Source organism: Arabidopsis thaliana (assembly GCF_000001735.4).
Source record: "Arabidopsis thaliana chromosome 1 sequence".
NCBI lineage: Eukaryota > Viridiplantae > Streptophyta > Magnoliopsida > Brassicales > Brassicaceae > Arabidopsis > Arabidopsis thaliana.
The window spans coordinates 854,345-877,635 of record NC_003070.9 but is presented as its reverse complement, the minus strand read 5'-3'; the positions used below and the strand labels follow the sequence as shown (position 1 = coordinate 877,635).

The window sequence follows — 23,291 nt, the reverse complement described above, 5'->3', positions numbered from 1 at the left end:
TTGTTTAGAACATAACTATTTAACAACAAACTAATTTGTATTTCTTGAAGGCTGACGCCAACACCGAAAGCTCTATCTCCACCACTCCATGTCTTCTTCGTACGCGTCGAGCTGCACTAAATTGATCTCTCTCACCAAACAATTAAGCTCTTACGCGAACCAAGGAAACCATGAACAAGCTCTTAATCTCTTTCTTCAAATGCATTCTTCTTTCGCCTTACCTCTCGATGCACACGTCTTCTCACTCGCTCTCAAATCGTGCGCTGCAGCTTTCCGTCCTGTTCTCGGTGGATCAGTCCATGCACACTCCGTCAAATCCAATTTTCTGTCGAACCCATTTGTTGGATGCGCGTTACTCGATATGTATGGTAAATGCTTGTCTGTTTCTCATGCTCGTAAACTGTTCGACGAAATTCCTCAGAGGAATGCGGTAGTATGGAACGCGATGATTTCGCATTACACACATTGTGGGAAGGTTAAGGAAGCAGTGGAGTTGTATGAAGCTATGGATGTTATGCCAAATGAGTCTTCTTTCAATGCTATCATAAAGGGTTTAGTTGGTACAGAAGATGGGTCTTATAGAGCTATTGAATTCTATAGGAAGATGATAGAGTTTAGATTCAAGCCTAATTTGATTACCCTTCTTGCGTTAGTATCTGCTTGCTCAGCCATTGGGGCTTTTCGTTTAATAAAAGAGATCCATTCATATGCTTTTAGGAATCTAATTGAGCCGCACCCTCAGTTGAAAAGCGGGTTAGTAGAGGCGTATGGGAGGTGTGGAAGCATTGTCTATGTGCAATTGGTGTTTGATAGCATGGAAGATAGGGATGTGGTTGCTTGGAGTAGCTTGATATCCGCTTATGCACTTCACGGTGACGCGGAATCTGCTCTAAAAACATTTCAAGAAATGGAATTGGCGAAAGTAACACCGGATGACATAGCGTTTCTGAACGTGCTAAAGGCTTGTAGTCACGCTGGTTTAGCTGATGAGGCTCTTGTATACTTTAAGAGAATGCAGGGAGATTACGGTTTGCGTGCAAGCAAGGATCATTACTCGTGTTTGGTGGATGTCTTAAGCAGAGTAGGGAGATTTGAAGAAGCTTATAAAGTGATTCAAGCTATGCCTGAGAAGCCAACGGCTAAGACATGGGGGGCTTTGCTTGGAGCTTGTAGGAACTACGGTGAGATTGAGCTAGCAGAGATTGCTGCAAGAGAATTGTTGATGGTAGAGCCAGAGAATCCCGCGAATTATGTGTTGTTGGGGAAGATATATATGAGTGTTGGAAGACAAGAAGAGGCAGAGAGACTTAGATTGAAGATGAAGGAGAGTGGAGTGAAGGTTTCACCAGGTAGTAGTTGGTGTTTGTTCAAAGATTGACATATTACCATGCTCATGAAATTTTTGTAAGCTCATACACAATTTTCGAAATCAAGGTTGTATAATTATACTTAATACTATTCTTAAATTATAAGAAAATAATATGCAAAAATACCTGCAAAAGAAGTTTGTAATTTGTGATCTTGTAACAAGTTAAGGCATAACATTCGCATATGAATTTGAATTTTGTAAGGCCGGGCATATTTGAGCCATCACAAACCTAACGGGGGCCGGTTAACGTCTAACCGCAACAATAAACTAACGGGGGCAATTTCGACTTCTTGGCATAGAGAGAATCAGGCTAGGGTTTTGACCAGCCGCGTGCTATTTAAGTCATCTTCTTCCTTGCTTTGTGTCGTACAATTAGAATCGATCTTTAGAATTTGGGTTCTTCGTCAATCGCTTTAGGGTTTGATTATATATATATAGTGTGGTTAGCAGGAGCCTCCCGGGCTAATCTGATAACTAAGGTACTTGAAGAAGTAAGCCCCAAAGCTCCTGCTAGATTATTTTTAGCGTTTGTGTTGCAGATTTGCCGTATTCCTTAGGCTTTTCTGTGTCAAAAAAGCGTCTATATCTCTCTTTTCTATGTATGTTTTGCTTTGAGCTGTGTTTGTTGATGGAATCGAGTTGGTATCAACGTTTGTTTATGTGGCAATGATTATAAACTTACCCGCGCTTCTGAGATTATTCAATGAAGTAGATACGGTAAATACATGGTTGAATTTCTTAATATGAGCCAAAGTTTTGTTTTTTTTTTATATGGGTTTCTGTGTTTTGATTGGCTGGGATGATGAATTGTAACAGCTTGATACGCCAGTTCTGCTTCAGATAATTCTTGATCGAAAAAGCTGTATTCTTATCCGAGCCTTTCATTGCTATTTTGTCTTTCTTCTGAGTTATTATTTCTTGGGAATGTCGATGAGGATCTAATCCAATCTTACGAGGTGCAGTGGAGCTGAGACCCTGTTTTACAGGGAGAACCCCTTGGCAGAAGCTGTAATTTCTTTGACTTCAATGGATTTTACTGAGACTTTCTCATTCATTTATCGCTTTTATTGAAATCTATTTGAGTTTAAACTATACACTTGCACTTGTTTTCTTAGTGCTTGTAGTCTGAAAAAACTCATAAATTACCAGTGTTCTCATCAGCTTTGGTCTCCTTAACCATGAGACTTGAGTTAAACAAGATCACTACATTATTCTCTTTCAATTTTATATTATCTTTTTGTTTTCTTGTTTTGAGTTTCTGTTTTCGGACAAAGAGTATGTTTTGCCCGTATTTATGAGGTTGGATATGGATATTAAACAATATGAAAAGCGTTGGTGGAACGGATAGACTTGTTATGATTCGTGGGACTGAACAACTTCGGTTTTGTGTTGAATCATTTCGTTGCTACAAGTTATTGGATGAGAAAGGGGCTGCTACGTTGCGAATTTCTTGATCCCCTTTTGTAGAAGTGAGTCAAACACATCCATTTTCTTCTTCTCTAGTGCTATTCCAATCTCAACTCCATTGCTGCCGTCTCTGGACTCTGAGAATGCGATAGAACCACCTGTTTCTATGTGCACTATCTCCATTTTGCAGGGCTTTCCTAATCCAAAATCCATGTCATACAGTCCCAATTTCGGAGCTCCTGCAATTGAGGTTGGATAATGGGACATGACCCATTTACGTACTCCTTGTCCCCATCTTGGTGCTGTCTTCAACAGATCGCTTGATAACATATCTTTGATTCTCGCTGTGATTGCATCTGAAGCAGCCATGACGCATTTTTCTCCTAGCAAATCGTGTTCTTGACTGATACGATACCAGGAGCCATACAGTTGCCAAAGTATGTTTGTGGTATTGGTTGTGTGTACTTGAGACGATTCCTGCAATCCACGTTGATCATCAAGTGAAAGACTTCGTCCTTGGCCTCTGTTTCACTGTCTTGAACAAGTGTCTTAATCAAGCTTACCCAAATGAAAGCTAGAGTCACCACGAAGGTAGAAACAGGAGATTGATTCTCAGACTGCTCTGTAACCCAACTCTTGAGATTGTCTATCTGCTTCCGGCTCAATGTAAAAGTGGCTCTGACCATGTTCTCAGGCGTAACATGTGAACTGTGTTTTGCAGAGTTTTGGCTCCAAAACCGCTCCAAATGTCCTGCGGCTACCTCTCCTGGGTCCTTGATTATGTTTCTGCAGCTGTGAATAGGCAGAGAGGGTAGAAGAACCGTGGCCGGATCTTTGCCGCTGGATTTGGTCAATGACATCCAATACTTCATGAAATGACTGAAGGTGACTCCATCTGCTACAACATGTGTAGCTGAGTTGCCTATACAGATTCCAGCTCCAGGGAAGATGGTGACTTGCATTGCCATTATTGGTCGCATCTGAATTCCTTCCGGAGAGACGTGAGGAGGAGGTAACTTGGGCAAGACGCCATGCAACACACTGATATCTTTAGGGGAATCAGACTTCAGTTGGTCGAAGTCGGTTTCAGTAGACTCTGCTACGGTGAAAACAAGAGAGTCTTCGCCAGCGTTGTAGTGTAAATATGGAGGGTCGGGACGAGGCGGGATAATCAGTTTACCGGCGTAAGGGAAGAAATGTTGGAGAGTGATGGAGAGGGAATGTTTGAGGTTGGGTACAAAGTCTTGGAGGAAAGATTCAGTTGAGTTTTGGTAAGAGAAGAAGAAGAGAGAATCGGCGAGTGGGAGAGAGAGCCAGGGGGCATCGAAGAAGGTGAGAGGAAGAGTGGTGGATGCAACGGTGCCCTTTGGGGGAGAGATGTGACAGGTCTCGATGATGTTATAAGGTTGAAGTTGAGCCGCCATGGTGTGATTAAGTTTTGAGGAAATGAGTTCATATTTGTCTTTTTATAAAAGGAAAATGAAACCACCGGGCAAGTGAAGAAGTTGATTCTGTTACGTACTTTGGTCAAAAAAACGCTCTCATGTGCCCCAACCTCCACAACCACCATTTTTTTTGGTTTTCAAAACATTTGTTGGTCCTTTATGTTTGCTTATTTATCAATGGAACTCACAAATCACAATTAGTATTTTCGAATTTTATAATCTTTGAAAACCAAAAACATTACTTTTAAGTACACAATTGAAATTCATAGCTAAATAGTTAACATTACTGCTGCAACTCTATATTAATTGTAGAGTTATGGAAAAACAAAAGTACAAACTAAAATAAAGTTCGTTAAACTAGAATTTTACCCCGGAAAATCCACTATTTTTATGATATCTCCTTTACCGGAGTTACACAAATACACTAACCATATGTCTATAGTAATCTTTGTCACATATCAACTCAACCCACTAAAATATAATTCTATCCTCTCTGGTTTGTGTCGTATCATTTATCAACCCTAGTTAGATCAATAATCTCATAATTCCCCAATGCGAGGGCATCATTAGGATTGTTTATCAGTACCATCACATCATCTTTTTCTTGCTCTTGAGTAACGTCACAATCTTCTTGACGTTGTTGTTGTTGTTGTTGTTGTTGTTGTTGTTGAGTAACTTCGCGAGATTATTCTCCATCTAGCATCATCGTCTCAAGGTCATCATTAGCAAAACCGGTTAATTCAGCCTCTTCTGGCTGCTCACGATCTTCATGTCCCTCTAGCATCGTCTCAAGGCTATCAGCAAAACCGGTTAAATCAGCATCTTCTGGCTGCTCATGATCTTCTTGTCCCTCTAGCATCGTCTCAAGGCTATCAGCAAAACCGGTTAAATCAGCCTCTTCTTTCTGCTCACGGTCTTCTTGTCCCTCTAGCATCATCTCAAGCTGATCAGCAAAACCGGTTAAAGCATCCTCTTCTTACACTACTTGGTTCCGTAAGATGTTGTTGGTGTTCTCCGCCACCTGAGTCTGATGAGCCTGATGGTTAACGAGTCCAAACTCGTTGACGTTCGCCTCTTTCTTGTATCGGATCCGACACAAGACAACCTTTTGGAGGTCATCACTCTAGTGAAGAGAATACTCCATCTTCTGTCAATCGGTCTTGACAAGCTTTCCATGCACTCTCCTGTGGTACGTGAAAGACTGCTCGTAACCCATCACCCTTTTGCATGTGTCCGTCCTTGATCTCTTTTTTCCCATCGTTGCTTCTCCAAGTGCCGCCTTCGCTTCCTCCTCTTGCGGCTACCTTCCGGTGTACGCTTAATATCTTGCCACCTCGTTCAGTAAGCGGAACAAAGTAGTACCACTCGTTGTTATTGAACAAAGGATTGTTTACGTGAGGAAGAAGCCAAGGGTAGTCTTGGTGGATGTCCATAGTTGTTATGAAACTGCTCTGATTTCTCTCCACCTTGTTTCGAAGATAAAGCCTCACCAACCCTAGATCCGTCGGACAAAACCGTGATCCAACCGGAAGAATCTTCATATCGATCGTATAGATTCGAAGAAGAACTAGCTAAGGTACCTATATAATTGCTAAGGTTAAAAGTGCTCTTTCGTCTCTTGTGTAATACTGCTCTGTGAAGCAGGGTTTTCTTGAATTCCTCGCAGGTCAAGCGGCTGAACTCTCTATATGATCATGAATATATAGACAACGTGATGGGCCCAACCGGATTTTCTTTTGTCAGCGATTAACTATTTTTTGGAAAGAATAAGACGGTTGTAATTACATCTATTTGGTTATTTGAAATAATAATTAGATAGGATTCGAATCTATAATACACTTTTGTTTTGTTTATCACAGATTCTAACGATAGATAAAGATATATTACATGACCATGATTTATCCACATCAAAATAGCATAGTGCCGTAAACCGGCTAATCGTTTTGGGCCTAATTTGGGCAATTAAGCCCGTTAAGAAGGATAAGAGCCTATTGTGTATCAATATCTTCGGTTCGACCAAATTAAACCGCAATTTTAATTTCGTGTCTGGTTTGGTTTCGGCTAAATAATTCAGAAGTGGTTTAGTCTGAGAAGACTGGAACTGTGTTTTCTTTTACCTTGAGCTGTTAAATAAAAAGGAAGAGCGGTCAAAATCAGTGGACGACGAAGACTTCTTATCATTTAATATCTCTCCATCATCATCTTCTTCTTCAGCATCAAATCCAAATTCGGATCAAACATGGCTTCTCACTCGTCGACTCTCCTCTCTTCTCCTACTTTCGCTCCTTTCTCCTCTCATCGTCTTCATTATTCTCCCAATCCCTCTACTCTCAGATTCTCCCGTCCAATCAGAAATAAACCTAATCTCGCCTTGCGATGTTCAGTCTCAATTGAGAAAGAAGTTCCCGAAACTGAACGACCCTTTACTTTCCTTAGGGATTCTGATGACGTCACTCCATCTTCTTCTTCTTCTTCCGTCAGGGCTCGTTTCGAGACTATGATTAGGGCTGCTCAAGACAGTGTTTGTGATGCAATTGAAGCTATAGAAGGCGGTCCTAAGTTTAAAGAAGATGTTTGGTCTCGACCTGGTGGTGGCGGTGGAATCAGTCGTGTGTTGCAGGACGGGAATGTCTTTGAGAAAGCTGGTGTTAATGTCTCTGTGGTTTATGGTGTTATGCCTCCTGAAGCTTATAGAGCTGCAAAGGGCTCAGCTTCTGATCAGAAACCTGGTCCTGTTCCGTTCTTCGCTGCTGGAGTCAGCTCGGTAATGAATCTCTCCCTTCAATTTTACGATTCTTGGAGGTTCTCATGTTTTATCATTACGGATTTCTGTGTGATTCTAGGTTTTGCATCCCAAGAACCCTTTTGCCCCAACCCTGCATTTCAATTATCGCTATTTCGAGACAGATGCTCCAAAGGGTAAAAAAGCTAAAGTCTCAGTGAGATTGTAAAGTTGTTGTCTTTTGTTTGGACAACAGTCTTAAGTTTTTAATTTTCAACGGCGCAGATGTTCCTGGAGCTCCAAGGCAATGGTGGTTTGGTGGTGGCACTGATTTCACTCCTGCTTACATCTTTGAAGAAGATGTCAAGCATTTCCATTCGGTACTGAGCCTTATTCCTTGTTCTAAAGATATGAGCTTTGTGATCATGGAGTTGCTTTTATATAAACTGCTCTTTGTTGTTGTAGATTCAAAAGCAAGCCTGTGACAAATTTGACCCTTCCTTCTATCCCCGATTCAAGAAGTGGTGTGATGACTACTTTTACATCAAGGTAAGTTTTGTGAGATCCTGAAGCATTTTCTGGAACTGAGGGCCTTATTCTTTGAGTTGTGTTTAGGGATGTTATAGTCAAATCTGAGAGGGTAGAAACTGCTTAGAGAGACGTTCAGAAGCCTATTGTTAGTGTGAGGGCTTTGAAAACTTTTCTTAGAAATCTTTGATTTTGCTTGCAGCACCGTGATGAGAGACGAGGACTTGGAGGGATATTTTTTGATGATCTTAATGACTATGATCAGGAAATGCTTCTGTCATTTGCCACTGGTAAGGGACTGATTGTCCTCAATCTACAACAAACGATTTATTTTAATTGGTCTAGTTTCTTGGTAGACTAATTTAGCAATTGGTGTTTACAGAATGCGCAAACTCAGTGGTGCCGGCTTATATACCTATAGTAGAGAAAAGGAAAGACATGGAATTTACAGAGCAGCACAAGGCATGGCAACAGTTGCGACGAGGGCGATATGTCGAATTCAACTTGGTACTATGACCAAAACATTAGTCTTTTTCTCTGTTCTCACTCTCATCTCTCCAATCTTTCGTTATGAACCTTGTTCACTAATGTATTTGTAATGATGGATGGAAGGTATATGATCGGGGAACGACATTTGGTCTGAAGACAGGAGGACGAATAGAGAGCATTCTCGTCTCTCTTCCGCTTTCAGCAAGATGGGAATATGACCATGTAAGTTCTTTCCTCATTTGTGAAGAAACTTGGTCTAAATTCAATTGAATATGGCAATGTAGTAATGGTGTTTGTGAGTGCAGAAACCGGAAGAGGGGACCGAAGAGTGGAAGCTATTGGATGCTTGCATCAACCCGAAGGAGTGGATCTAGCCTGTGTTTCCCATTGTTGTGAGAAGAGTGAGTTTATTTCCATTGTTTCATGTAAGTTTTGAGCAGCTTTAGAGGATTAGATAACTGGAGAGATGGAGAAAGAGAGTGTGTAAGGTCAGGTCAAAATCTAGTCTTGTGATGTGCATGTTAACATCATCTCCTTTCTCTCTTTGCGATGGCAATGAAGACAAACTAAGAGCAGTGTTGTTAAAAGTCAAAACTTACCAATGCAAACAGTTGGTTTCTTGCAAGTTTTGAGCAGCTTTAGAGGATTAGATTACTGAAAAGAAAGTTATACTCTAGCCTTGTGATGTGCATGTTAACATGCGTCTGTTACGCTGTCGTTTCGTTTCTTTCTTTTGCCAATGGCAACGAAGACAACTTGTGCATTCAACTTTTTCACAAGTGACATGCTTATCTACGGACTCTAATCCAAATCCATATCCTCCTTAAGAACCCAAAACAAAAACTTATTGCTCAAAGTGTTGAAATCTGAGCTTTTCCAAAGAGAAGAAACAGTGATCAGCCCAGCCTAATGTAAGCCATTAGGCCTCTTAGTATTTTTTTTTTTTTTTTTTTTTGTCATCAAGCCTCTTAGTGTTAGCTGTCATAATTTCCTTTTTTTTTCATCTCTCTCGTTATTACGCCCTGAATCATTTAATAATCCCCAAATAAAGCAATAAATTTCTATTTTTTGTTTGTTTGTACAGAATTCTATGCAAATCAGTGTATTTTTTTTATGTAGAAATAGTGCTTAACGCCTGTAAGTGTTAATCAATACTTTAATCTATAAATAGGGTACAAATTTAAAATTATTCAAAGACAATAACATCCTTAAAAAGAAAAAAAATAGATTCACTTGTCTTATTGTAAAAAGAGCTAATAATGAAACAAAGCCAAATGAAGAACTAAATATGAGGTTCATCAATTTTTTATATTTACTTTAATATTTTATTTTTCCCGACTACTTTAATGTTTTTTGTCTTATTCATTACACACTAATAAGCCATGGAAAGTTGCGGCAAAGAGTTTTATCGACCGTTGCACAAACTCCTTTTGCGTGTTACGCTCACCCCGGCCCACATGCCTCGTGGGGCCCATTTAGATAACTTTCATATCTATCATCTGAACATAACTCCCAAACTACCCCTGTTCATAGCTCCATATATGATAAATCTTTGACTACACTGTTATAAGGTTATAAACATTTAAATAAATTAAAGAACAACTCTGATATAGAGAGGAAATCATTGAATAGTATTTTACTTGACTTTGATTAAGGAAATTTTCTATAAAAAATAGTTATTTAAGTAATAAATAATTCGTTTGAAGAACCAAATCTGGCAGTCCAAAAATTCATATTAAGGGGTGGAAACGTCATTTAAGGACATAAACAGTGAAGTTCTGCCATGTCATCCGCCGCTTAGCCTCCAGGGGTATATCCGTAAATTACAAACTCTGCTGTGTATTACTTAAATACCATACGTGGCAATATGCGATTGGTTAAGACAGTTAATGTCAATGATAAAAGACTCTGAACTCTCAAGTCCGAAGACAGAAGAATACTAAACTCCTTAAAATTGCTCTCAAGGCGGAGAAGAAGAAGAAGAAGAAGAAGAAGAAGAAACGGCGCCGTTTATTTATTGTCTATCTTGGTTTTCCACGCACCGAGGTTGGTAATTTTCGGAGTCTCTGCTTTTTGTGTTACTGAAGATGAAACTAATCTAATAATTCAAAGAGTGAGTCTTTGATTTGTATTTTGCTGTTTTGTGTTTTTTGAGTGGAGAAAGCTTTAAGAAGAGTGAAAGATGGTGATGGACTCATCAAAATGGTGGTGGATTGGAAATCACAACACTACTAATTTCTCTCCTTGGCTTCATTCTACTCTCTCTGGTAAAAATTTCTCTTTTTGGGTTCCAAGAATTTTTATATATTTACTTATGATTTGATTCTTCTTTCGAATTCGAAGTGTTGATTTTGGTATATGTGTGTCTATTGATTTCAAAGGTAAGCTATTGCGTTTTTGCTTGATGAATTTTAGTCACAAAGCTTTGTTGTTGTTGGAGAAGATGCTCTTCTCTTGGTATCTTCTCTTGGTATCTTATCGGTATTTAGTTTCATCAAGGTTTGACACGTTTATTTTGGTTCTTTTAATGTCTTAATCCAAGTGTTGATATTGGTGTATGGGTCTTTGGTCCTCTCAAAGGTCTTTGGTTATCAAGATACTTGTTGTAATTGGGTTATAATAGTCGTAGATGATTCTCTTTTGGTATCTTATCTTTCTGAGACTAAGTAATGATACACAATTATTTAACTTCATTGAGGTTTTGACATGGTGAACTTTGATTGTGTTATTGAAGAATTGGATGAAAAGACAAAGGAAATGCTGAGAGTGATTGATGAGGATGCTGATTCTTTTGCGGCACGAGCTGAGATGTATTACAAGAAAAGGCCCGAGCTTATAGCTATGGTGGAAGAATTCTACCGTTCACATCGCTCCTTGGCCGAGAGGTACGACTTGTTGAGACCCTCTTCTGTGCATAAACATGGCTCAGACTCGGAGAGTCATGAGAAATCATCAACTTGTGATGAGTCTTCTTGGTCTGAGGCTTGTGAGACTCATGAGGAGTATGCGGAGTCTGAAATAGATAACGGTGAAAGCAAATGGGTCGATGAAAGTGAAATTGATGGCATTGTTGAGGAAATAGAACCATCGGAAGTCGTTTACAGTGAAGGTAATGGAAATTCTGAGATGATGAAGATAGAGATAGAGAGGCTGAGAGAGGAGAATAAGGTTTACAGTGAAATGGTGAGAGAGAAAGATGAAGAGAAGAGAGAAGCTATAAGGCAAATGAGTGTAGCAATACAAATGCTTAAAGAAGAGAACTCAGAGCTTAAGAAACGTGTTACCAATACTGTTGTTGCAAGGCGTAATAAGGAAGGTGGTGATTCTCAGAGGAAGCAACAGATGTGGAAGCCATTTGAGTTTAAGAAGATTAAGCTTGAAGGGTTATGGGGGAAAGGCTTTGGCAATTGGGCTCTCCCAAACACAGATTCTACTTCCAAAGAGCTCATGACTCTTTAGAGGAGACAGAGAGGTCCGAGTGATCAAGAACAGAAACTGAGGAACTTTCTCTAAATATCTTTGTACTCTGTGATAGGTAGGGTATACTCTCAACTAGTTAGCGTAAGGTATATCATAGGATTGTAGTTATACCTAAGTCCATGGATGTTTGTTACATTTTCTATTGTTCGTTTCTTGTTTAAATATAATTGTCTTTCTTTTGAAATCAATTGTTTTGTTCTTTAATATCTGTAAGTTTGTTTTCTTTTACTTTATGTGTGTAATAAATGGTGATAAGAAGTTGTTGTTTAAAAGGTTTGACCATTATTTTAGATTTTCATAATGTTCTTCTATATGATTGTGGTTTTGTCGAATGATATTCTTTTATATGATCATAAGTCTGAAGACTTTTGGGTCTCACTATGAGGATAAGTAAATTTCCCAAAGATCTGCAAATTTGAAATGCCAGAGACTGGTGAGATGTAGAATCTAACTTTGTTTTTACATAAGCACGTTATCTACTATCTACAGATTGGATATAGATTAATCTAACAACGTATACATATTTTAGTAGACTAATGAATACTTGATTGATATGTCAAACTTTTTCATTGACTTCTTTCATGAAATGCAATAGAAATATTATCATTTACTCACAGAGTAACAGTGGAGATTCTTTTAATACGTTTTCATGCTAAATTAAGCGGCCGAGTGGTTTTTTCTTCTTAATTACTACTACACTATTATCGTTTATCAATGACTAATTCACACAAACATGCACAAAAACCAGAAAACAAGTGGGGTCAAAACGTAAACTAAATAAAGTCAGCGGCCTTCTTTGTGAAATTTGATGTAAGAATCGGAGCTGATGTGGTTATTTATTTCCGAATGGCAAGGACAGTCTGTCATATTTATGTTTTTGCCACTAGTATTTCCTTATATTTACGACACTCTACCCTTATTTCAGTGTCCTCTACTCGTTGTCACTGAAAAATGAAAATGACCTCTCGTGTATGGATATAAATTCTACGGTCAACTAGTATAGTCGTATTTATTTCTATAACTATTTCTCGATTTACTTACTTTTAATTTTTTTTTTTACAAATCTAGAATTGGTCATTGGATTCTCCGTTCCAAAAATAAATAATATGTTACATTAATATAACACATATTATTATTCACTTCATCACTTGTTACAAATAGGATTGGATTGATTTTAATTTAGTTGTATGGTGCGAAAACGATAAAAATGTTTATATTCAATTTAAGTTAAAAATGACAGTTTGCATTTGGAGTTGGTTTGGCTAGATTGAAATGTCCAAACCCTCTTTTCAATGGTGTAATATATTATTGTCTAAAGCTAAAATATATATATTATATAAAATAATTAATATGGAAATTTATAGCCGTGTCCATGTGTATTGTCAAATACTCAAATTTCAACTGCTCAAAAGAAAAAAAAGGTTTTTCTTTTTGTGTTTGTAACTGTGTATGTTTGATTTGGACCTTTAAACAAACCTACACTTTTTATTATTAATAAAGAATTAAATATATAAAAATTTTAGTGATAAAAATATTAGGACATATATCTATCACTACTTTAACGTCAGATGATCATATCCATTATAAGGAGGAATTGATAAAAAAAAATATTAGAATAAAGGTAGACTAACTTTAACAAACGATATCCAACATAAACAAAATACTCACTTTTCTTTAAACCAAACGACAATAAAAATCCAAAAAAAAACTAAACATAAACTAACATTTTGAGTTTTAATGCAGAAGACTGAAGAAATGACAGCTATTTAATTTAAACATAACAAAAAAAATAGTCAGCTTATTCACACACTCCATATTAAAACAAAAACGCGGATAAAATGGTAAATTCGGCATGACAACACATCCATAATCAGACAAAACAATCCGAAAGTGTTCCCCTGGCATCCCACAGGCTCGCCTTCTTGTTTAATTGAACAGCTGTTTTAATGGCAATATCGTAAATTTAGTAATAACGACGAGCCCAGATTTAGTCCGTATTTTAATTTAACCACTTTGTCACCCATTAGTTAGTAGTTCTCTCATTTTTTTTTCTTATTATTATTATTTTTTCCAAAAAAAAGAAAGTAAATAAATAAATATTCAGGAAGAAAAAGCCTGTAGAGAGAGAAGAAGAAGAAGAAGAAGAAGAAGACGACGAAGTCGAGAGAAAGAAATAATGGCGGAGGAGACGATGGAGAACGAAGAGAGGGTGAAGCTGTTCGTCGGACAAGTTCCGAAGCACATGACGGAGATTCAGCTCCTCACATTGTTTCGAGAATTCTCCATCGTCAATGAAGTCAACATCATTAAAGAGAAGACAACACGAGCTCCTCGAGGTTTTTTTTTAATAAAAAAATTCCTCTGTTTTCTCCCAAAGAACGTTACTTTTGATATCTTTTTGTTTTTTTTCTTAGAAGTTTTTCTCTGTTTCGAGGATACTTGTAGATGGTTTTTCGATTCGTCTGATTTTGGATTCTGAAAACCCTAATTTTCTCCGTTTCATTCGTTTAATTTGAACTCTGTTTTTTTCTTTCTTTAATTTGGAAGTTCCCCTGTTTTTTTTTTTTTTTGTTCTTTTTTATTGCGCGTGATTTCTTCGTTGCTTTTATTTTATTTTTGAATTGTGAAAACCCTAATTTCTTGTGGAATTGTAGGATGTTGTTTTCTGACATGTCCTACAAGGGAAGATGCTGACAAGGTGATCAATAGTTTTCATAACAAGAAGACATTGCCTGGGGTAAGTCTTCTTTCTTGTTACCATTCTTGAAGCTGTTTTGCTTAATTTTCTGGGATTTTCTGATATTTGAATCTGATGTTTCTGTGTACATCAAAACTACTTAAGGTGACATTTTTTCAAGCTACTGATTAAAATCTCAGATTGATTTTTCTTCTTTTTATCCGTCTCGATCTGCATTGTACTTGATTATTGTCCCTGTTAATTTTGCATGTTGTTGCTTGGTTATATATATCATATATCCATCGAGGTGAAATCATGAATCTGATTTGGCTGATCAGAATCTGCCCTATCAGTTATTGTAATCTGATGATACTAGTTCGTTTCAAATCCTCTCTAGCTGATTTCTTCAAACCCAAGAAACCACATTGGTCCACTATAGATGTATGTCAGTGGTCACTAAAACGTGCAAGATGCAAAAAGCTAGAACATCTCTAGGAATGAGATTATAGGAACCCAAATACCAAGAGAAAACTTTTGCTTCATTGTGTTGACTTTTTGTTGAGCGATCTTTAACAAAAATTTGGTGTATATATATATCCTTGCTTCTTTCGATTTTTCTGTGGCCGGTATCTGAACATTAGGATGCTTATGGGCTATGTACACTCTTATCCCTCTCTCGAATTATAGAATTCACTTTCTTATGATATGTTTCAGGCATCTAGTCCGTTGCAAGTTAAGTATGCAGATGGCGAGTTGGAAAGACTAGGTACGCAAAATGCTTCTGAGTGATGAAGTCTAAGCACCAAAAGAGTTCTTTTTTTCTTTCTTTCCAGAGTTTGGTCGCATTTTTTAATTTTTGATACCAATCAATTTGATAGATGTTCTTGACTGTTCGTGCAATCCAGAGCACAAACTTTTCGTCGGTATGCTTCCAAAGAATGTCTCTGAAACTGAAGTCCAGTCCTTATTCTCTGAATACGGAACCATTAAGGATCTACAGATTCTAAGAGGGTCTCTACAAACTAGCAAAGGTATGTATCTCCACTTGCTTATGCATCTATAGCAAGCACTCTATACCAGAGTTCTGACTGACTTTAATTATTTGGTTCATTTGGATTATTTTAGGCTGTCTGTTTCTAAAGTACGAGTCTAAAGAACAAGCGGTCGCAGCTATGGAAGCCCTCAACGGAAGACATATAATGGAGGTATGTGCTTATTACATATACTTCTCTCGAACATTCTTGTTATTTTATAAAGACTTGTATGGAGAGTGTGACAATATCACATTCTTTTTTTCTTCTTTTAGGGAGCAAATGTTCCTTTGATTGTTAAATGGGCAGACACAGAAAAGGAAAGACAAGCTCGAAGACTTCTAAAAGTTCAATCTCATGTCTCCAGACTCGATCCGCAAAACCCCTCCATGTTTGGAGCATTACCTATGAGTTATGTTCCTCCTTACAATGGATATGGCTATCATGTAAGTTCTTGTTTTCTCATCTACTTGGATTGAACTTTTTGGACTCATGAGGTTTGAAAAAGCTGTAGAGATTGGTGTATTTTGGTTGCAAGACTTTTTTTATTTGATCCTTAAAACTTTTCTCTATAACAGGTGCCTGGAACTTATGGCTACATGCTACCACCTATCCAGACTCAACATGCATTTCACAATGTGATTTCACCTAACCAAGGTAACGGCAGGGCATTGCAGGGAACCGCTTTGACAGAGTCTGTCCCACCACGTTTGGCCCCCCGCAGAAACTTCCCAACGGCTCTTGGAAATTACGGTTACCATGGTCTTCAATATCCTATGGCATTTCCTAGAGGGATGATACCTCCTCGCCTTCCTCTAACCACAGTTTCACCTGGAATTTCTAATAACGGCACATCGATACCTTCCTCGCTTCAAACAGAAGGTTTAGTTAGTCCAAAACAAGAACAAATAAGATTTTGATAAGTTTCTAGTCGTTATGTTACTGATATTTAAAGCAATTTCTTTGATGTTCTCAGGACCAGCAGGTGCGAATCTATTTATTTATAACATACCTCGGGAATTCGAGGATCAAGAACTCGCGGCTACGTTTCAACCTTTTGGTAAGGTTCTAAGCGCCAAGGTGTTTGTAGACAAGGCCACTGGTATAAGCAAATGTTTCGGTAAGCTCTTGCTTTCTTCCTCTATCATCTTCATTCTTTCCCCTAGACTCGAATTAACCGTTACGCAACCCTTTTGTTGCTGCACGCAGGATTCATTAGTTATGACTCACAGGCAGCTGCTCAGAACGCTATTAACACAATGAACGGTTGCCAATTAAGCGGTAAGAAATTGAAAGTCCAGCTTAAGAGAGACAACGGTCAACAGCAGCAACAACAACAGAGTAAAAACCCGTTATTTAACGGTTTATTAAACTCGTAAAAACCACTGACATCTCTTCATCATTAAGAGTTCGCTGTGCGGTTAACGGCAAATCCGGTTGAGACACTAAGATGGATCTTGATGGAACTGGAGAACAAAAAGTTGATGGCCGTAATTAACTAACATTTGCCAAGTCTGATCATGTGGGTCAGAAATTCTCAATCACTCAGAAAAGCTGTATCTTCATGCAAAAGGATTCTCTTCCACTCACTCTTCTTCTATTTTTCTCTTTTCTAAACTTTGTCAATTTGTGACTTATGTCTATCATTGAAAAGTTCATGTATAAATGTTATGATTATTAACCATTATAATTTCATTTATTAATCTTGTTCATTCTTAAAAGTCCCGTTCTTGAAGACTTCTTTAAGAATGTTTGATTGTAGTTTTTTTCCAGAAAATTGGAGGATTTTTCTCTCCTTGTTTTCTCTCTAACAGTATTGTTGTGCTTCTGCTCCCTGATGGATAAAACAGAGTCAACGATGTAATATATTCTTGACTATTAAGAAACTGCATATATACAAAAATGTTGCAATATTATAGATGAATTGATTAAAATGAATCAAGTAATGTTGAGTTGTTGACAATTCAAACATTTTATTTTCGTATCCTTTTTTTTTTAGTAGAGTAAAGATCAAAATATATAAAGAAATCAAAATGTTCTAAGACTTTAAATTTAAGTTTTTATATTAAATCTCAATATACAGCTCACATGTTATCATTTGGTAATTAAAATTATAGGTCCACATTTCATTTTAAAATTAAAATAGTCCTAATATATTTTAATTACTTTTAAAAATCAACAAAGGGTCCACAACTCATTAATTGATAATTAATATAATTATTATCTCTTATTTGGTATAATTAACTAAAAGGTCCACAATTATATTTTATATAAATGACTGTATATTATATTCTTCTTCTTTTGGCAGTAAATATATTTCTTATAAATGGGAGGTCGTATTCTTAAATAAATTACAATGAACATACATTTTTAATTAATAAAATAGATTGATTTTTCGGAAAGAAATCTAGTCATTATGAAAATTAGAGAGTTGGAAAACTTTGCTAAAACCTTAACTTTATCATTTAAAAATAAAATTAAAACAATAAATATACCAAAAAGTCTATTCCGGTCCGGTCGATAAAACTATCAAATTGGAGGAAACAATATACAAAAAGTCTCGAGAACAAGTATGCCGCGCACTTTTTAAAACGCGTCGTATTTCTATTTTACCATTTTGTACGAAAGGGAAAAAAATTATTGAACAACGACCAGCAAACGAGGCAATAAGCGCCATTCAAAGACTATATAGCGTGGGCATTTTCGTAATTTCACTAATCGCTTAGCCGTTGGACACCAATGCCATTCAAGAAATTTCGTCGGAGTCTAAACTTCATTATTTGCTTACCAAAACTAAAAGAGTGCGCTCGTGGACAAATTTTAGGCTATAAAATGGAGACGAAGGCGATTGGATTTCACCACCTTTCTCCACCACAAAATATTGTGTTATGGCTCCTGATCAATCTTATCAATATCCATCTCCTTCGTATGAATCGATACAGACCTTTTACGATACCGATGAGGATTGGCCGGGTCCTAGATGCGGCCATACTCTCACGGCGGTTTTCGTCAACAATTCCCATCAGCTTATCCTCTTCGGCGGCAGTACTACTGCCGTCGCCAACCATAACTCCTCCTTACCCGAGATCAGTAAGATTTTACTCCCGATTTTTCGAAATTTTTAGGGTTTTGAGATTTCGAGATCCTCTCTGATGATGATGGCTTTGTTTCTTGTAATGTGATTTGTTTTTCTAGGTTTAGATGGCGTCACCAATTCGGTCCATTCTTTTGATGTTTTGACCAGGAAGTGGACAAGGTAATTGAGGATCTTGATGTTTGTTTCTAGGTTTTTTTTTTCTTATTGATGATTTCAATTGGTTTAGAAGAGGTGGATCTTATTAGAATTTAGGAAATCATTTAGTTCATTATTCTAATAGGATCTCTTTGTAACGATTCGTAATTGTGTAGGCTTAATCCGATTGGTGACGTTCCGTCTCCCAGGGCTTGTCATGCTGCCGCTTTATATGGCACCTTGATCCTTATTCAGGTGATTGTCCGAGAACACAGATCTGGAAAGATTTTGTTTTAATTTGATTGTCATAGCATCGTTCATGAAGTTTACATATGTCACGATGGATGTTTAGGTTGCAATAGTCTATGATCTAACATATGAGCATGTCGTTTTTGTTGTTGGCAGGGTGGGATTGGTCCATCCGGACCTTCTGATGGAGATGTCTACATGCTTGACATGACTAATAACAAGTGGATTAAGTCAGTTCATTTATGAATTTATAAATCTTTGCTAGATCTATTTTGTTACTGAATTTTTTTTTACGCATTTAATGTCCGTTCAGGTTTCTGGTTGGAGGGGAGACTCCAAGCCCTCGCTATGGCCATGTTATGGATATAGCTGCTCAGAGGTGGCTTGTCATATTCAGCGGGAATAATGGTACGTCTATCTATGTTTTCCGCTTTCGTTTGGCATTGATATATGTTGTCTCTCTTTTGCATTTTGTAATCGTATATATAGCTTCAGTTTTCTGTTTAACTTATACATATCAATATATCATATAGTACATCCATAAGTAAGAAAACATTTAGATGCATGATATGTTTCCCTCAGAAAGGGAGAATGTCTCCATCGAACAAATTCCTAATCTATATTTGGCATTTCAAAATTATCTTAGCGAAACAAATATGTATATATCTTCCAACAATGTTTTCATTTATGTTTCTACGAAGGAACTTTAATTTCGGTTATCATTATCCTATTTTATTTTGTAAAAATGTCATATTTAAACATCCTAAAACGACTTTTGTCTATGGAGTAGGAAATGAAATTCTGGATGATACATGGGCATTGGACACGCGTGGACCATTTTCATGGGACAGATTGAACCCGTCTGGCAATCAGCCAAGTGGGAGAATGTTAGTAATTTAGTTGATTTAAGTATACTCTAACACATTGCTTTGAGTTATAACTCTTCATTGTTTAACATTTTTGTAGGTATGCTTCAGGTAGTTCTCGAGAAGATGGTATTTTTTTGCTCTGCGGTGGAATAGATCACTCAGGAGTGGTATAATATTTCTTCCCTAATTAAAATTACATAGATTATTTTATGTAAATAGGACATAGAAGTTTTAAAAAGTCGAAGTTCTTGTTTACTACAATAGCCAACCTTTTGTTTTTCCAATCTCTTTCATTGAATTGTGACATGTATATACACCCTAATGCTTGCCTTTTCCAGACACTGGGAGATACTTACGGGCTGAAAATGGATAGCGATAATGTTTGGACTCCTGTTCCAGCTGTAGCTCCTTCCCCGAGATATCAACATACTGCGGTGAGAACCAACACTTCCATGCTCTAATCCTATCTTTTGCAAAAACTTCCTTAACTTCATTGTCTCTCTTATTAGGTTTTCGGAGGTTCAAAACTGCATGTCATTGGGGGTATACTGAATAGGGCTCGCCTAATCGATGGTGAAGCAGTTGTTGCTGGTAAATATCTAACCGCTGTTTTCTAGAGAATCTGAGTTTGATCCTTATCAGATATATATCAGACTTAGTAGTGGATAATGTTATGGAAAAAAAAAAAACTTCCTTGCAGTGCTTGATACTGAGACTGGTGAATGGGTAGATACCAATCAACCAGAGACCTCTGCGAGCGGCGCCAATAGACAAAATCAATATCAACTTATGCGACGTTGTCACCATGCTGCTGCATCGTTTGGCAGCCACCTATATGTGCATGGCGGGATTAGAGAAGGTAGCCCTGAATTTTTAAATTATATTGACATTAAAATAAAAGGAACTTATACAAATTTTGTTTTTTGAGATGGATTTTGCATATCTTAGCACTAGTCAATTTCATTGTTTTTATTCATCTTCTTTGAGTTAAGGCAAAGTAACAATATTTATGACAATTCCATTGTTGTTTTTATTCTTGTGTAGATGTATTGCTCGACGATTTGCTAGTTGCTGAAACATCCCAGTCTTCAAGTCCTGAACCAGAAGAAGATAATCCTGATAATTGTAAAATCAAAGGAAACTTATATAGTTTTGACTTTCATATATTAGTCCTATGGTTTTTGCATATCTAAGCACTAATCAATTTGACTTTTTCCAAGTTTGCAGATTTCTTCCTTGAGTTAAAAGTAACAAAGTTTCTTTTAACAATAATTGCTTGAATTTTATTCTCGTGTAGATATGTTGCTCGACGACTATCTAATGGATGAACCTAAGCCTTTAAGTTCTGAACCAGAAGCTTCATCCTTTATAATGAGGAGGTCTATACTCGTACACACTTTTCTACACTCTTTTGTTCTGTGCTTAATCCTATATAGGTTTTTTTGTTTTTTTAAACAAATCCTTCTTTCTTCCATAATGATATCAGCACAAGTGAAATTGCGATGGATAGATTGGCAGAGGCACATAACTTACCAACTATCGAAAATGCTTTTTATGATAGTGCTATTGAAGGATACGTTCCACTTCAACATGGAGCTGTATGTGGAATAATATTTTTTTCCTTCACTCCTCTATCTTTCTTTATATAGAATGTTATATGTTCAATAAATGAGTGTTGGTTGTGATTTCAAAGGAGACGGTTGGAAATCGAGGTGGCTTGGTGAGAACTGCAAGCTTGGATCAATCTACTCAAGACTTGCATAAGAAGGTGTATATATATATATGATCTTGCTTTCAGCATATATTCCCATCTTCATGCACTTACACGTTGCTTGCTTTGCAGGTCATTTCGACACTGTTGAGACCTAAAACCTGGACGCCTCCTGCCAACAGAGATTTTTTCTTGAGTTATTTAGAAGTTAAGCATTTGTGCGATGAGGTAGAGAAAATATTTATGAATGAACCAACACTTCTTCAGCTCAAAGTTCCAATCAAAGTCTTCGGCGATATCCATGGACAATACGGGGATTTGATGCGTTTATTTCATGAATATGGACATCCTTCAGTGGAAGGAGATATCACGTAAGTTCAAGCTTCCTAGCATGTTTTTACTGGTTTTTGAGTTTTGTTCATGAATATTAGTCACTGAACCAATCGTTGTGTGTGTGTCTAAATATATATACGTCTTCATCAGCCATATAGACTATTTGTTTTTGGGAGATTATGTTGACCGTGGACAACACAGCTTGGAGATCATCATGTTGCTGTTTGCTTTGAAGGTAAGATATTCTTTCTTATATGTTATGACTTTTTGATTTTAGTATCTTCTAAGATCTGTCTCTTATACGCAGATAGAATATCCGAAGAACATCCACTTGATTCGTGGAAATCATGAGTCTCTTGCAATGAATAGAATTTATGGTTTTCTTACAGAATGCGAAGAAAGAATGGTACGTCTCTTCAGAGAATATATATTCTCATTGTCATTGGCTAATTAATGAAGTAACATATATAATCTTGTTCTGTACGTTACCAGGGCGAGTCCTATGGGTTCGAAGCATGGTTAAAGATTAATCAAGTTTTTGATTATCTTCCGCTTGCTGCACTTCTAGAAAAGAAAGTTTTGTGTGTCCATGGCGGAATTGGGAGGGCAGTTACGATCGAAGAAATTGAAAATATCGAAAGGCCGGCATTCCCGGATACTGGATCAATGGTCTTGAAAGACATCTTATGGTAACATACTCTCAACTATTTCTAACTTTTTTTCTTTCCAAGCTGTGTAATAACATTTTTTTATGGATAAACAGGTCAGATCCTACGATGAATGACACTGTTTTGGGTATAGTAGACAATGCCAGAGGAGAAGGTGTTGTCTCATTTGGGGTTAGGCCTATTCCTTATTTATCTTTTACTTTATGAATACCATTTTCAAGCTCAACTACTAACGCATATTCTTGTCTTATAAATGAAGCCTGATATAGTCAAGGCATTTCTAGAAAGGAATGGTCTGGAGATGATACTAAGAGCACACGAGTGTGTTATTGACGGCTTTGAAAGATTCGCTGACGGACGGCTTATAACAGTCTTTTCTGCTACAAATTACTGTGGTACATTTGTTATGTTTATAGAAACTTTCATTTATTTCGACATTTGCATACATATAATAGGCATGTGAATAAAAAACATTGTGTGTGTGATGAGCAGGAACTGCACAAAATGCGGGAGCAATATTGGTAATTGGTAGAGATATGGTAATTTATCCTAAGCTGATTCATCCTCACCCTCCTCCCATCTCATCTTCAGAAGAAGACTATACAGACAAAGCATGGATGCAGGTAAGCCTCCCGTTTCTTTACCATATAGAATAGATATTGAGCATATGAAACATGTTGTGGTAACCGAGCTTTTAAGTACTTTTGTGATGGACTCAGGAGCTGAACATCGAGATGCCGCCTACTCCAGCTCGAGGGGAGTCAAGTGAATAAAGGCAGATATTTGGTATAGAAGTTGTGCGGTTGAAGAGGTGTAAATGTTTCATTTGCAAGCTGCACAAGTGTACCGGAACCTTTTTCTTTTCATTTCTTTCTATTTTGGTATTGGCAGAGGACAATTTTAAAAGTGATTTTCTTTAATATACTTAAGTTTGGAAAACAATTGTTCATTATTCCATTTTGCCTGATTTATTTCTACTTTTATAATTTTAATAAATGGTTATGAGGTTGAAACTTAAAAAGCATATATTCCCATTCCATTCATTACCAAAAAAATATTCCCATTCCATTATCATTCTGAT

General features: G+C 37.2%; 7 protein-coding genes and 5 non-coding genes across 18 annotated transcripts; 10 read left to right on the top strand and 2 right to left on the bottom strand.

Moving 5' to 3' along the window:
- Positions 1-79: 79 nt before the first annotated feature.
- AT1G03510 (Tetratricopeptide repeat (TPR)-like superfamily protein) lies at positions 80-1,549 on the top strand. Its single transcript, NM_100233.2, has one exon. It carries the CDS (start codon positions 89-91, stop codon positions 1,376-1,378), a length of 1,290 nt encoding a protein of 429 aa, NP_171850.1. The 5' UTR covers positions 80-88; the 3' UTR covers positions 1,379-1,549.
- A 263-nt stretch (positions 1,550-1,812) lies between these two features.
- AT1G04197 lies at positions 1,813-1,957 on the top strand. Its single transcript, NR_138668.1, has one exon. It is a non-coding gene; the product is annotated as an other RNA (small nucleolar RNA).
- A 74-nt stretch (positions 1,958-2,031) lies between these two features.
- Positions 2,032-2,118, top strand: AT1G03506. The gene has a single exon (NR_138621.1). It is a non-coding gene; the product is annotated as a snoRNA (small nucleolar RNA).
- A 46-nt stretch (positions 2,119-2,164) lies between these two features.
- AT1G03502 lies at positions 2,165-2,278 on the top strand. The gene has a single exon (NR_138620.1). It is a non-coding gene; the product is annotated as a snoRNA (small nucleolar RNA).
- Positions 2,279-2,295: 17 nt separating this feature from the next.
- AT1G04193 lies at positions 2,296-2,412 on the top strand. Its single transcript, NR_138667.1, has one exon. It is a non-coding gene; the product is annotated as an other RNA (small nucleolar RNA).
- Positions 2,413-2,446: 34 nt separating this feature from the next.
- AT1G04187 lies at positions 2,447-2,580 on the top strand. The gene has a single exon (NR_138666.1). It is a non-coding gene; the product is annotated as an other RNA (small nucleolar RNA).
- Positions 2,581-3,159: 579 nt separating this feature from the next.
- On the bottom strand, positions 3,160-4,470 carry AT1G03495 (HXXXD-type acyl-transferase family protein; the record flags this gene model as incomplete). The annotated part of the gene is made up of 1 exon (NM_100232.5): positions 3,160-4,470. The coding sequence occupies exon 1, from the start codon at positions 4,198-4,200 to the stop codon at positions 3,160-3,162; it is 1,041 nt and encodes a 346-aa protein (NP_171849.3). The 5' UTR covers positions 4,201-4,470.
- A 259-nt stretch (positions 4,471-4,729) lies between these two features.
- NAC006 (NAC domain containing protein 6) lies at positions 4,730-5,762 on the bottom strand (the record flags this gene model as incomplete). Its single annotated transcript, NM_100231.3, has 4 exons — positions 4,730-4,896; positions 4,954-5,191; positions 5,243-5,344; positions 5,424-5,762. 4 exons carry the CDS (start codon positions 5,760-5,762, stop codon positions 4,730-4,732), a joined length of 846 nt encoding a protein of 281 aa, NP_171848.3.
- Positions 5,763-6,327: 565 nt separating this feature from the next.
- Positions 6,328-8,783, top strand: LIN2 (Coproporphyrinogen III oxidase). Its single transcript, NM_100230.7, has 8 exons — positions 6,328-6,985; positions 7,065-7,140; positions 7,229-7,323; positions 7,409-7,492; positions 7,674-7,761; positions 7,854-7,978; positions 8,084-8,182; positions 8,266-8,783. The coding sequence occupies exons 1-8, from the start codon at positions 6,461-6,463 to the stop codon at positions 8,332-8,334; spliced, it is 1,161 nt and encodes a 386-aa protein (NP_171847.4). The 5' UTR covers positions 6,328-6,460; the 3' UTR covers positions 8,335-8,783.
- A 1,119-nt stretch (positions 8,784-9,902) lies between these two features.
- On the top strand, positions 9,903-11,741 carry NET3A (Kinase interacting (KIP1-like) family protein). Of its 4 annotated transcripts, none has more exons than NM_001331415.1 (3): positions 9,903-10,006; positions 10,116-10,227; positions 10,695-11,725. In NM_001331415.1, the coding sequence occupies exons 2-3, from the start codon at positions 10,143-10,145 to the stop codon at positions 11,417-11,419; spliced, it is 810 nt and encodes a 269-aa protein (NP_001323097.1). In that variant the 5' UTR covers positions 9,903-10,006; positions 10,116-10,142; the 3' UTR covers positions 11,420-11,725. The 4 variants fall into 4 exon arrangements, with proteins under 4 accessions (NP_001323097.1, NP_171846.2, NP_001318913.1 ...); NM_100229.4 differs by having other exon boundaries at positions 9,903-10,010; positions 10,695-11,721; NM_001035866.2 differs by having other exon boundaries at positions 9,931-10,006; positions 10,125-10,227; positions 10,695-11,741.
- A 1,522-nt stretch (positions 11,742-13,263) lies between these two features.
- On the top strand, positions 13,264-16,875 carry AT1G03457 (RNA-binding (RRM/RBD/RNP motifs) family protein). 3 transcript variants are annotated; one of them, NM_100228.9, is made up of 9 exons: positions 13,264-13,776; positions 14,095-14,177; positions 14,832-14,883; positions 15,023-15,148; positions 15,243-15,322; positions 15,424-15,594; positions 15,727-16,030; positions 16,125-16,268; positions 16,358-16,874. In NM_100228.9, exons 1-9 carry the CDS (start codon positions 13,617-13,619, stop codon positions 16,525-16,527), a joined length of 1,290 nt encoding a protein of 429 aa, NP_171845.2. In that variant the 5' UTR covers positions 13,264-13,616; the 3' UTR covers positions 16,528-16,874. The 3 variants fall into 3 exon arrangements, with proteins under 3 accessions (NP_171845.2, NP_973752.1, NP_001322972.1); NM_202023.7 differs by having other exon boundaries at positions 14,996-15,148; NM_001331413.1 differs by lacking the exon at positions 13,264-13,776 and having other exon boundaries at positions 14,024-14,177; positions 16,358-16,875.
- Positions 16,876-17,934: 1,059 nt separating this feature from the next.
- Positions 17,935-23,226, top strand: BSU1 (Serine/threonine protein phosphatase family protein). Of its 2 annotated transcripts, NM_100227.6 has the most exons (22): positions 17,935-18,238; positions 18,344-18,404; positions 18,557-18,635; positions 18,786-18,859; positions 18,943-19,037; positions 19,420-19,516; positions 19,596-19,665; positions 19,837-19,932; positions 20,008-20,089; positions 20,199-20,357; positions 20,543-20,623; positions 20,796-20,877; positions 20,985-21,096; positions 21,192-21,266; positions 21,342-21,580; positions 21,693-21,777; positions 21,850-21,948; positions 22,035-22,231; positions 22,306-22,381; positions 22,470-22,605; positions 22,703-22,833; positions 22,930-23,226. In NM_100227.6, exons 1-22 carry the CDS (start codon positions 18,037-18,039, stop codon positions 22,981-22,983), a joined length of 2,382 nt encoding a protein of 793 aa, NP_171844.6. In that variant the 5' UTR covers positions 17,935-18,036; the 3' UTR covers positions 22,984-23,226. The 2 variants fall into 2 exon arrangements, with proteins under 2 accessions (NP_171844.6, NP_001321215.1); NM_001331412.1 differs by lacking the exon at positions 22,930-23,226 and having other exon boundaries at positions 22,703-22,926.
- The last annotated feature ends 65 nt before the right edge of the window (positions 23,227-23,291 follow it).

Bases quoted from the DNA above. Each gene is read 5' to 3' on its own strand.
- AT1G03510 (NM_100233.2), top strand. From the start codon at position 89: ATGTCTTCTTCGTACGCGTCGAGCTGCACTAAATTGATCTCTCTCACC.
- NET3A (NM_001035866.2), top strand. From the start codon at position 10,143: ATGGTGATGGACTCATCAAAATGGTGGTGGATTGGAAATCACAACACT. The intron at 10,228-10,694 runs GTAAAAATTTCT...GTGTTATTGAAG, and splicing joins GCTTCATTCTACTCTCTCTG to AATTGGATGAAAAGACAAAG.
- BSU1 (NM_100227.6), top strand. From the start codon at position 18,037: ATGGCTCCTGATCAATCTTATCAATATCCATCTCCTTCGTATGAATCG. The intron at 18,636-18,785 runs GTGATTGTCCGA...TGTTGTTGGCAG, and splicing joins GCACCTTGATCCTTATTCAG to GGTGGGATTGGTCCATCCGG. The intron at 19,517-19,595 runs GTTAGTAATTTA...ACATTTTTGTAG, and splicing joins AATCAGCCAAGTGGGAGAAT to GTATGCTTCAGGTAGTTCTC.
- AT1G03457 (NM_202023.7), top strand. From the start codon at position 13,617: ATGGCGGAGGAGACGATGGAGAACGAAGAGAGGGTGAAGCTGTTCGTC. The intron at 15,149-15,242 runs GTATGTATCTCC...GGATTATTTTAG, and splicing joins GTCTCTACAAACTAGCAAAG to GCTGTCTGTTTCTAAAGTAC. The intron at 15,595-15,726 runs GTAAGTTCTTGT...TCTCTATAACAG, and splicing joins ACAATGGATATGGCTATCAT to GTGCCTGGAACTTATGGCTA.
- LIN2 (NM_100230.7), top strand. From the start codon at position 6,461: ATGGCTTCTCACTCGTCGACTCTCCTCTCTTCTCCTACTTTCGCTCCT. The intron at 7,324-7,408 runs GTACTGAGCCTT...TTGTTGTTGTAG, and splicing joins ATGTCAAGCATTTCCATTCG to ATTCAAAAGCAAGCCTGTGA. The intron at 8,183-8,265 runs GTAAGTTCTTTC...TTGTGAGTGCAG, and splicing joins CAAGATGGGAATATGACCAT to AAACCGGAAGAGGGGACCGA.